General features: G+C 48.8%; 2 protein-coding genes across 2 annotated transcripts; one reads left to right on the top strand and one right to left on the bottom strand.

Annotated features, from left to right (window-relative positions):
• Window positions 1-543: 543 nt before the first annotated feature.
• On the bottom strand, window positions 544-2,247 carry LOC119098759 (cytochrome P450 6B6). Its single transcript, XM_037221787.1, has one exon. It carries the CDS (start codon window positions 2,187-2,189, stop codon window positions 654-656), a length of 1,536 nt encoding a protein of 511 aa, XP_037077682.1. The 5' UTR covers window positions 2,190-2,247; the 3' UTR covers window positions 544-653.
• A 4,291-nt stretch (window positions 2,248-6,538) lies between these two features.
• On the top strand, window positions 6,539-6,930 carry LOC119098878 (cytochrome P450 3A12-like). The gene is made up of 2 exons (XM_037221922.1): window positions 6,539-6,675; window positions 6,801-6,930. The coding sequence occupies exons 1-2, from the start codon at window positions 6,539-6,541 to the stop codon at window positions 6,928-6,930; spliced, it is 267 nt and encodes an 88-aa protein (XP_037077817.1).
• The last annotated feature ends 5,672 nt before the right edge of the window (window positions 6,931-12,602 follow it).

A 12,602-nucleotide genomic window follows, 5' to 3' on the forward strand; every position in this document is an offset into this window, starting at 1 on the left:
ATTTACTCATCTTCGCACATCCCCATTTCTGTTCAGAACGCGGCAAGCGTTTACTGAGACGGCTTATATATATATATATATATATATATATATATATATATATATATATATGCATATATAAACATACATACCGCGAGCTACGCAAAGCCCCCGTAAGACATGTGTTTAGTGGGATGAAGAGCATGGGATCTTGTGTCTGGCCTGCTGCACATACAGCTATAAACGCTTTACCGGCTATTGTTGTCATCCTGTCGACGCTGCAAAAACCATGGACGTCAGACACAAACCTTTTATTAGCATGTCCAAAAACCAACTGTATCATAAAGAATGATCTCTAATAGTCTCTGCATTTTTGTTTTTGTTTTCGAAGGAACACGTTAACAAGGGCCCTAGGCTGAAAATAGAGAGAACTGCCCAAAAACCAAAGCGTTCACACCGAACTGTTTGTGAATGACATCGGTGCTCAGGGTTCGCCTACATCGCTCTGCGTCCGCGATTACACAAATATCTCCAAACCATGGATATATAACAGCTATCCCACATTATATATAGATGGTATACGCACAGTATCTCATTACACGTACTATCAGAATATTACTTCAGCATTGGGGTCACACCCTACAACTCCACGATCGACCAGGGACAGCGACCGCCTATCTCTGTTCACGAGATACCGCACGCAGGTAGCCCATGCCCTTCTTAGGGGTCAGTAGGAACTTGTCCTCATCGAGCGGCATGGGCGGCGGCGGCGTCCGCTTGCTCGGCTCCAGCCGGTTCTCCCGCAGCACGGCAATCAATGCCACTTTCGCCTCGAACAGCGCGAAACGCATGGCGATGCAGTTGCGCGGCCCGCTGCCGAAGGGTACGAAGGCACACGGGTGGCGTTCCTCCTTCGCTTCGGGTAGGAAGCGGTCCGGATCGAAGCGCAGAGGGTCCGGGTAGTGCTCAGGGTCGCGGTGGATGTTCAAGATCGGCATCTGGACGGTTGTGCCGCGCGGAATATGCACGTTCGTGTCGGGCAATGTGTAGTCTCGGCTACACTGGCGCTCCATGCGGATGGCCGGCGGGTACAGCCGCAGCGTCTCGGACAGCACCCGGTCCAGATAGGTCATCTCTGCCACGGCGTCGTAGGTCAGCTGGCCGTCGTGTCGCTGCAGGACGTCGTCGATTTCGCGGTGGGCGGCGTTCTGGACGTCGGGCGACGTCGCCAGGCAGTAGGCGGCGAACGCTAGCAGCGAGGCTGTCGTGTCGTAGCCGACGATGAGGAACAGCACCGACTGGCTGATAATGCTACTGTCACTAAGGATGCGTTTGCCGTCCTTGTCCTTGGTGTCCAGAAGCAGTTGGAGGAAGTCTTTGCGCGAGTTGCCGGCCTCGCGCTGCCGTACGGCGCTTTTGACAACATGTTTGAAAAATGCATTGATGCGCGCAAACGGGTCTGGTAACAGGCGCACGGACCCCAAACCAAACAGAAGGATGAGCAAGAGTCGGAAGCCGGAATATCCGCGAGGGGCCTTGAAAAGCTCTTCCGCGTTCTTGGCAAATTCACAGTTGGGGTCTTTAAACGAGTTGCAGTTGACACCGAACGCGCAGGACGCGATGTTATCCATGGTGAACCGACCGAAACAATCCTTAATTTCGAGTTCGCCACTCTTCTTCATCTCGTCTTGCACGTATTTGTTGAGGTTTGAGGCGTTTTCCAAGCACAACTCATGCATTATCTTGAGTTTGCTAGAGGAAAACGTTGGCGACATCACAGATCTGGTGTCCTTCCACGTTTTCCCGTTCAGTACTTGCAACATCTCATCGAACTCCTCCGTGAGCAAGAGCTCGCGCCGGTCCGTAAAGTACTCAAAATCCTTGATTGTGATCCTCTGAATCAGGTCCAAATTCCCGACGTACAGCACTGGCAAACTCAGCTCAAAGTAGCCGCAGAAATTCTTACCTCCTTTCTCGTAGTAAAGCCATTCCTCGAACGTGACAAAGGGGGTCATGAACGGCGGTCCCATCTCCGTGCCCCAGGGAAACCTGGCGGTCGGGCCCAACACTCCCCTGGATCTCCAGAAGTCAAAGTGCCTGGTGACGTAGAAGTAGACGCAGACGAATAAGACGGCCAGCACCGCCAGCGGCAGCGGCGAAAAGAGCCAGGACAGCACTGACAACACCACGGAACTCACCCACCCGATCATGGCGGCGCGCAAGAGGCGCGGACACGCCGCACCCGGCCGTCTACGACTGTTGTCTGCCGCCGCGCACTCCCGCCTCTGACGCTCAAGGCCACCCTGGCGGCCGGCCCGCCACCCAAGGTCACCTTGGCTGCCGACCAGTCAAGTGCACCGCCACGCTCCCGGATGGCGTGTTGTGGCGCAATCGTCACACATGGAGAAACTGGCACATCAGTACACATGCACAAACGCCCGTGCATAGGTGGGCACGAGCCCGTTAACCTGCTGATCCGTTAATTACGTAGTTAAATTTCCCGTTCGTTTGTTCGTTCGCCGTGTAAAGTGGCCAATGTAGCGGATGGGTCGGCGCCTCCGCAGGACTCTGCATTCATCACTCGTTTCCGACGCTTATCTCCAGTTCTTCTATTCTCTGTCTTAATTCAGTTCTAAGTCGTACCACTGTCCATTTTCCTGTAGTGAGCAGAACATAACGTGATTTGTATTCAAAACTGCAACACTGCTACGCTGGAAGCATTACATTGTTTGAGGGCCAGCACATTTCCGTATGTGCCAGAATTCGTTCGAAACATGTCAGAGCACTATGGAAAATTCCTCCTCAAGAAAATTGAATCAACATTTGTATGTTTTGCGAAGGACTTAGACTGCATGCTGTTGGTCATAAGACTTTTTGTGACTACCAACCACGCAGTGCTTTCCACATAGTGATGACCCATGTGGCTATACTGTTTCCAGGCCAGGGCTGAATTATTTTCAGGTCAGTGCTCTCGAACATCCGTCATAGGCGCCATGCCAGGCGCAGCGCAGGACAAAACGTGCAGAACCAAGAATTCCTTTTCAGGATAACGCCCCCCCCCCCCCCCCCGCCTCCCTGCAGGTGGCCCTGAGCGGGATCACCCGCTGACATGTAAGTACAATCAAGCTTCGCTTACTCGTTACCATGGCACATTAAACGGAGTTTTCCACATTTGCGGGGAGTTTTGAACTGAAAAAGCCGTCTGGAAGACCTTTAGTTGCTGTTCACAATCCCGCCCCTCTCACGACCTAAGCCACTCTAGTTTCTGAACCACACGCCCGCCAAAATGGGGCGGAGAGAATTCAAAGTCACCTCATCATTGGTGACGTCATAATAACGCCATTCAAATCCTAGTACTACATAAGCCATGCGGTAGTCAAAATAAAACAAAAACAAAAAACAAAAACCATTGGCGAGACATTCGTGAGCGCCACTTCCAGATCTAGCAGACGGTCGTCAAGTGCCTCTTGATCATTGTTGTGCAAGGTTGTTGTGTGTACCATGTGTGTATACTGTTTTTCAACAAGTGGTAATTTGTGACATTTGAATTTAGGCATTTCAGAGGCTCTCAAACAATGGGGTATATGACATATCCGTTACACGAGACATCCAGCGTCGTAATATGCCACCAAGACCAAGGGATGTTGAACAATGCATCTTCTATGATGTAATTAGCCGTCGCCTGTCATATGGTGTGCCATATGAAGGAATGACATGCAAAATGTGACGTAAAATAAAAAAAAATGTGACACTTGATGCCGGTTTTCACACACTCGCGGACTTCTCTGAATGCTTTGAAATTTGCCACAGATAATCACCTTACATGGCTCCACCTAGCCACCAAATATTATAGTATGACGTTTAAACGTTCGCCCTCCAGAGGCATTCAAACCTTAAAAATGACCCCTCGCATGTGTTAACATATACACATTGTATGTCAACTAAATGGACGAGAGACTCCTTCCGATCTCATTGAAATTGGGCAAAAATGTGCACCATGTTTATACATTATAGTTTTTCACCAAGTGGCAATTTGTGACACTTCCATTCACTCATTCCAGAGACTCAAACAATGGCATATATGGCATATCACTAAAACGACGCAAACATCGTCGTAATAGGTCACAAAGAACAAGGAATGCTGAACAACGCATCTCCTATGATGTGATTAGCTGTTGCCCCTCCTTTTCTGCGCTATCTGACGGTACGACACGCAAAATGTGACGTACAAATCAAAAATGTTACATTCGATGTCAGTTTTCGCACGTTCGCCGACTCCTCTGATTGTTTTGAAGTTCGCCACAAATAATCACCTTACATGGTTCAGCCTAGCCACCACATATTATAGTATGACATCTAAACGTTTATCTTCCAGGGGCATTCTCAAGCAATGAGGTACATGACATATCACTAAAACGAGACATCCAGCGTCGTAATACGCCACCAAGACCAAGGAATGCTGAACAATGCATCCCCTATGATGTAATTAGCCGTTGCCTCTCATATGTTGTGCCATATGACGATATGGCATGCAAAATGTGACTTACAAATCAAAAATGTCACATTCGGTGTCGGTTTTCACACATTCACCGACTCCTCTGATTGCTTTGAAATTCGCCACAAATAATCACCTTACATGGCTCCACCTAGCCACCAAATATTATAGTGCGACATTCAAACGTTCATCTCCCAGAGGCATTCAAACCTTGGAATGACGGCCTTGCACGTGTCAACTAGACGATAGGCGATTAGCTAAATAGATAAGAGACCCATCGATGGCCTCGAAATTTGACACAAATATTCGACATGTATGTGTAAAATTTTCCACCACGTAGCAAGTTGTGACATTCAAGATTTACGCATTTCAGAGGCTCTCAAGCAATGAGGCATATGACATCTCTAAAACGACACAAGCAATGGCGTAGCATGCTACCAAGACTAAGCAATGCCATACAGTGCATCCTGTAAGATGTATTTGTCCACTGTACCCCACTTGGCGTGTCGTATGATAGTATGACATTCAAAGTGTGACATCTAAATGAAAAATATCACATTCAAATAACATAGGAAGTGCAATAAGTGCGATAATGAGGTAAGAGGGTACGTGCCTTTTTGGTCGGGTTGCAACGGACCGTAAGTTAGCAGATATATGATTAAAGCGATTAAGATTATGGCAAGTACGAACGTTACTTGCAGCAGCAGAAAATTTGATACATGAAGGTGAAAAACTGGGATATTTTCTTAATTAGTCGTGTGTCCATGACCTGGCTATCATTTCGCCTTTTTAGTACCTATTTTAGTCCTCCGCTGTCTGTACGTTATAACTCACATTGCTGGTTTCTTGCGTGAATTATTATATTTTTGCATGATAAATTCGTGAAAATTAGAGGCAATCAATCACACCAGGATTCGGAGCACCAATGGCCAAAGCCACCAAATCAAGGAAAGTAATTGCACGCTGATTATTTTGGTGCTTTGGTAATTGCTGGAGGCGAGTTTCAAAGCAATCAGAGGAGTCCGCGACTGTGTGAAAACCGACATCGAATGTGACATTTTTTATTTGTACGTCACATTTTCCATGCCGTACTGTCATAAAACACATATGAGAGGCAACGGCTAATTACATCATAGGAGATGCATTGTTTCAGCATTCCTTGGTCTTTGTGACATATTGCGACGCCGTTTGTGTCGTCTTAGTGATGCGTCATATATCCCATTGTTTGAGAGCCTCTGGAATCCGTGAATGGAAATGTGGCGACTTGCCACATGATAAAAACTGTATATGCACATGATTCACATCTGTGGAAAATTTCAAGGTGATCAAAGGAGCCTCTCTGCCATTTTACTGCCATGAAATATATATTTGAATGCCTGTGGAAGGTGAACGTTTAAATGGCACAATCTAATATTTGGAGGCTAGGTGGAGCGATGCGACGTGAATGCAATCTCAATTTACTCCTTTTTGGATGTCATACTTATTGAATTATATACTCAGCCATGACGTAATTGGGTCTACCTGTGAGCTAAATTTCATTGTAATTTGTGAGTAGACAGGATGTGACACGCGATTGTGAGCGTGCAATGTCGTTCTAACTTGACGAAACGTAGAGTTCGCGGTGGCAGACGACAGCCGTGTACGGCCGCGCGGGGGGCGCGTGCGCTTCTTACGCACCGCCTTGATCGGGTGGGTGAGTTCGGTGGCGTTGTCAGTGCTCTCCTGGCTGTTACCTGACCCGTTTGCGCGCATCAATGCATTTTTCAAACATGTTGTCAAAAGCGCCCTATGGTAGCACGAGGCCGGCAACTTGCGCAAAGACTTCCTCCAACTGCTTCTGGACACCAAGGACAAGGACGGTAGACACATCCTTAGGGACAGTAGCATTAACAGCCAGTCGGTGCTGTTCCTCATCGTCGGCTACGACACGACAGCCTCGCTGCTAGCGTTCGCCGCCTACTGCCTGGCGACGCCCGCCGGACGTCCAGAACGACGCCCACCGCGAGATCGACGACGTCCTGCAGCGACACGACGGGCCAGCTGACCTACGACGCCGTGGCAGAGATGACCTATCTGGACCGGGTGCTGTCCGAGACGCTGCGGCTGTACCCGCCGGTCATCCGCATGGAGCAGCAGTGTAGCCGAGATTACACATTGCCCGACACGAACGTGCATATCCCGCGCGGCACGATCATCCAAATGTCAATCATGAACATCCACCGCGATCATGCGTACTACCCCGGACCCGCTGCTCCTCGACCCGGACCGCTTCCTACCCGAGGCGAAGGAGACGCGCCAACCCTTGCGCCTACATGCCTTTCGGCAGCGGGCCGCGCAACTGCACCGGCATGCGGTTTGCGCTGTTCGAGGCGAAGGTGGCGCTGATTGCCGTGCTGCGGGAGAACCGGCTGGAGCCGAGCAAAGCGGACGCCGCCGCCGCCCATGCCGCTCGATGAGGACAAGTTCCTACTGACCCCTAAGGAGGGCATGGGCTTCCTGCGTGCGGTATCTCGTGAAGAGAGATAGGCGGTCGCTGTCCCTGGTCGATCGTGGAGTGTAGGGTGTGACCCCAATGCTGAAGTAATATTCTGATAGTACGTGTAATGAGATACTGTGCGTATACCATCTATATATATGTGGATAGTGTTATATACCCATGGTTTGGAGATATTTGTGTAATCGCGGACGCAGAGCGATGTAGGCGAACCCTGAGCACCGATGTCATTACAAACAGTTCGGTGTGAGCGCTTTGGTTTTTGGGGCAGTTTTCTCTTTTTTCAGCCTTCGGCCCATTGGTAGCGTGTTCCTTCAAAAGAATGTAGAGATCATTAGAAATCATTCTTTATGATACAGTTGGTTTTTGGACATGCTAATAAAAGGTTTGTGACCGATGTCCGTAGTTTCTACAGCGTCGACAGGGTGACAACGATAGCCGGGAAAACGTTATCATGCAGAGGCTCAATGATAGCGGACAAAAACACGGCGTGACGCTTGAAGCCTGAGTTTGATCTGGCTTGCCTGAAAGCCGGATCCAAGCTATAGCTGAAGTGTGGACCCAGGGTAATAAATTCCGGGTAGACCAAAGTCCAGTCCCTAAATGTCAGCGTAACTTATAGATCTGCTAGGCCTGCACTCTGTGCTAGATCTTTATTATTCCCATTAAATATTTGGCAGTTCAGAACTGAATGTGGCGCGATGCACTTGATAAAGATGCGCATCAGGGTTCAAACTTTGAGTTATGTCCAGAATTTTCGTTGGAAGCTCGCAAGGAATGAAATGCTGCATTATACTGATCGCATGTTGTAAGCCAACGATTCGACATATTCCATAAAGAACAGGCAGCAAAGTTCTTTGCCGTCCCCAGCTACAAATCCGCGACCTTTCAGTTAGGGGCCGGGTAGGCTACCGACTGCGCGACAGGCAACCGGAAGCGTGCCTCGAAAGCCTGAAAATTGACGGTGGTACCAGCGCCGTTTTTATGGACAGTCTTTTGAAAATTGGCCCGCACCAGCCAGTAGCTGGATGGAAACTAGAAAGATCTAGGCCGCTGGGGAAGCTACTGCAGCTGACGGGATGGCGGTGAGGCAGGCCCGCGCGCCGATCATATGTTGTGCTGGACATCGGCCGTGGTCAAACCAGGGGGATGCTGCTGCAGCTGACGGATGGCGGTGAGGCAGGCCCACACATCGATCATATGTTATGCTTGACATCAGCCGCGGTAAAACCAGGGGAAGCTTACTGCAGCTGACGGGATGGCGGTGAGGCAGGTCCACACATCGATCATATGTTGTGCTGGACATCGGCCGTGGTAAAACCAGGAGCCCTACTTTTTAGGTTATGTCGTAATTTGTGTTTGAGTGCGGCCAGCGACCGGCGATTCCTACTTGACCATGAAAAAATTAACTCGGGCCAGATCTAACTCGGCCCATCCGGCTTGGCACGCGTTTTAGAACGTCATATGCTTCCCGCTGTGGTCGCAGTCCCGAAAGTTTTAAGACCTGGGCCTGGAATGAAATGTTTTGTTGATAACTCCATTACGAGACGGATCATACCATGCTTGTATCACCTTCACCACAGTTTACAAGCCTATGTCTTTTGATTGTGCCGTTTGACATAGTCACCGATGTGTACCTGGCGGCAGTTGGCGTGATGTGGCTAAATTTCTGTAGAACATTGTGTAAATTGCGATTTGGATACCGCTCAATACGAATTGCAATGTGACCATGTTGTGGGTACATGTAGTGGCGGATGGCAGGACGGGCATGAAATGATTTTCAGAATTTTCAACCATGCAACATAAAAACCAAGACATTCATGTGTGATATATGACTTCAGAAACCTATCCCGTATATATCCCGTATATATATAGAACCTATCCCGTATATATCCCGTATATCACATCATGCCACGCAAAAAGACCGAAAAAATGGATTATTTAGATGATCGCAGCCCCCAATAAAGTGTCAAAATTGGCAAAGGTGAGAAATGCCTGCAACTCCCTCTGTCATGTTACAAAATGTTCTTTAAAAGTGTAATGGTCAGAAGCCTTGAATGGTGGAACTAACTGAATGACCCAAGTTTTACCCGAGTTGCTCAATTAATCTACGCTTATTGTCCTCAGCCACAGTTTGAAAGGAATGCTTCACATTTGAAGGTAATAAAGCAAGCTTCAGATTTGATAAGCTGACTTGATATGCATTTACTGGTAACAGCTACTGGTATATTTTGAAAAGGAAAAGACTGCTTAAGACGGCCAAATTCTCTGTGTGGTAAATACGCTCCGCAATGCGTCATGATTTGACAATGTCATGGCACCTTCCACGTTGATATTGTCAGAACCAGAAGCGTGGCACCTGCCGCTGATCAAATGACCAACGACATACTTCAACGCCTTAAAAGTCAATTTCTTTCACCATTATTAAACACCTTCATCTACCTCTGGGACACAAGCGCCTTTCCGCCAAAATGGAGTGAATGTATCATTAGTCCGATTCTCAAACCAAATGAGGACGAATGAGATCCACGGGCTTACAGATCGGCTTGCGTATGCAAGGTCTTTGGAAAGATGATTAGTGCGAGATTGATGTGGTTTTTAGAGACTGAGGGTCTGTTGACCAGCCGGCAAGGCGGTTTTCGGAAAAAAATCGATGCGCCCTGGACCATCTCGTTGTTTTAGACACCGCAGTACAGAAGGCTTTCTGACAGAAGGAACACGTTTGAGCAACATTCTTTGATATTCAATCCGCGTTTGATACCACCTGGCGTCGCGGCATTCTCTCGAAACTCCACCAATGCGGTGTGCGCGCACATTGGCTGTTTTTTTTCAGCAAAGTATCTCCGTGACCGTTCTTTTAGAATTTGAGCAGGGAGCACCTATGCAGGGAGATCCCCGCTACCCAACGGTGTTCCGCAGGGCAGAATATTAAGCGTGACACTGTTTGCGCTCATGGTGAACGATATCGGGGACAACCTGTATGCGCACGCCGGACGTTTGTTATTTGTGGACGATTTTGCAATTTGGGTTATGGCAATCCAGCATGGCATCTGCAGCAAATCACCTCCAGCTCTGTGTGGATAAAGTCGTTAAATGGAGCTCCAAAAGCGGTTTTACACTATTAACGACAAAGACAGTGTGCATGCACTTCTGCAACAACAGGAAACATTGCAGTGGCCCGTAGGTGAGCCGGTATAATAGCATTATTCCGGTGGTTGATAGTTTTTGGGTCTTGTTTTAGATCACAGTCTTTCCTATGTAGGCCACTTCAAGCATCTCTGCACTAGGTGCTTTAAGGCCGCAGACATCCTTAAGGTGGTCTCACGCGTGACGTACGGGGGAGACCGCAAAGCTCTGGGCATGGCCATGTTTGGCCATGCTGCGCTCACTGATTATGTCAAAATTCGACTGTGCATGCACAGTCTTCGGCTCGGCCCACGAATCTAGCATGAAGGTGCTGGACAGCATTCATCATCAAGGGATACATATCGCATCGTGGCCGGCGCTTTCCGCGCGTCACCCACGACGTGCCTGCTCGTAGACGCCAACGAACCACCACTGGACCTGAGGCGCCTCCAGGTAGCCATGCGGTATGCGGTCAGGATACACCAGCTTCGCACGCACCCAGCTCACGACACGATCTTCTCCGCAGATCTGGTGGGCTTCTTTTCTCATGAAAGGGTAGGTAAAATGCGACCACTCTGTGTACGTGTGAGTGAGTGGCTATGTGCCGCTGGAGCAAATGTGCGCCAAATACAGCCTCACGTTCTTTCATTCAGAGGACCGTGGCTAGCCTTACCACCCACGTGTGATACATCACTCGTCAGGTTCTCCAAGAGACTGACGCACGCTGCTGAGCTGAAAAATAAATATCAAAAGGTCATGCGCACAACGCACAGACGGTCAGCACACTTCTACACGGATGGATGCAGAACGAACCTGGGGACCGGATGCATATTCGTGTCGCTGCGAGGTTCTGAATGGATTGAGTCACCGTCAGCGGCTTCTGTTTTGACTGTCATCTTGAACTGTCTAGATTGCATTTTACGACATAGCCTACCGTCATGCACAATATTTACTGACTCGCTCGGCTCGGTTTTGAGTATCCAAAACATATCGACGACAGACACATATCTAGCGCAGCTGATCCTTAGTAAACCTTTTAGCCTGCGGCAAAGGAGCCAGCAGGTATCGCTGACTTGGATCCCCAGCCGCGTAGGCCTGGCTAGAAACGAGTCGGCTGACTAGCCTGCAAAAGCAGCCGCCCTGCTGCCACCCAACCGGCGCAGTGGGAGCTCCTGCAAGCGATCTGTACGCGTCAATAAAACTGCATGTTGCAACAGAATGACAGATAAGTTGGGAGCAAGAGAGCAGCCAGAACAAGCTTAAATCCATTTAACCCGGGATAGGCCACTGGTCGTCCTCACGTCGTCGGTCGAGGAGAGAAGAATTCATATTGACTCGCCTACGCATTGGCCATAGTTAAAGCACACACTGATTCCGACTGAGCAATGAAAACAGACGCCCCTATATGCGATAGTTGCGGCGAGATACTAACTGTCAGGCATGCACTGGTAGAATGTTGCGCATTTATTTGCTGAGAGGCAACATTTCTGTCGACGTAAAGTTACCCTGACTTCACTTATAGGGTGAACATCTCGTGGTTGGTCTACGTGACGTGGTACTGCTCTTGACCACTGTTGTAATATTCGTATAACGCTCAACTCAACAGCACCCTAAAGTCGCCGTGGCAATTAAAATGTGGGGAGAGCGCAAAATGGCCCAAGTAGCCGACGCGCTCTATGATATCAATCATCACCATCATCATGCCGCCGTCCACTACTGGGCCTGCTTTTTGACAATTGCCTAACGTAAAGGCCGCATTTGCAACTCCGCGACAAATGTTTTAAAGCGCTGAACATTTTAAAGTGTGTTTTTTAGGATCTCATACGGGACAGACAGAACACTTTTACTTCTCTACCGTTCACTCACACGTTTTAAACTGGGTTACGGATGTCTCATTTATGACCGTGCACCTCATTCTTGCAAATGTTTATTCAACACAGTGCATCACGCCGCATTACGCGTTGTGACCGGGGCGTATAGAGAATCGCCAATATCTAGTCTTGCAGTGGAAGCAAATGAACTGCCGTTGTCTCTCAGGAGAGGAATGCTGGGAATGCGGTACACTTCCAAGTTGGCACAGTTCCTAAACCATCCGACTGAACGAGCAGTTTTTCACTACGTATTGAGTATATGTTTCAAAACGGCCGAAGGCTCTTCGGTATGCCTTTGGTGTGTAAATGAGGGAGCTGTCACGTAACAGCGGCGTTAAGTTGCGTAGTGTACTGAGGTCTCGTTACGTTTTAGTACTTCCGTGGGAACTGACCAGACCCAAGGTGGATGTCTCGCTGCCGTGCACCAATAGACAGCACGAGATCCCAGCCGACCTTATGTTACGGTCTCGTAGCACATCATCTCGCACGTACACTTTCAAACCACGTATACAGACGGCTCGAAAACGGAGACAGGAACAGGCTCTGCGTTTGTGAGCAGCCAAGCCCACCCGGTCATGTTCGTTGCCAAAAACGGCACCATATACACTTCCGGGCTCGTTGCCATAACTAATGCCCT

The sequence above is a fragment of the Pollicipes pollicipes genome, unplaced genomic scaffold, assembly GCF_011947565.3.
Source record: "Pollicipes pollicipes isolate AB1234 unplaced genomic scaffold, Ppol_2.1 Scaffold_4740;HRSCAF=5597_pilon_pilon_pilon, whole genome shotgun sequence".
Taxonomy (NCBI): Eukaryota; Metazoa; Arthropoda; class Thecostraca; order Pollicipedomorpha; family Pollicipedidae; genus Pollicipes; species Pollicipes pollicipes.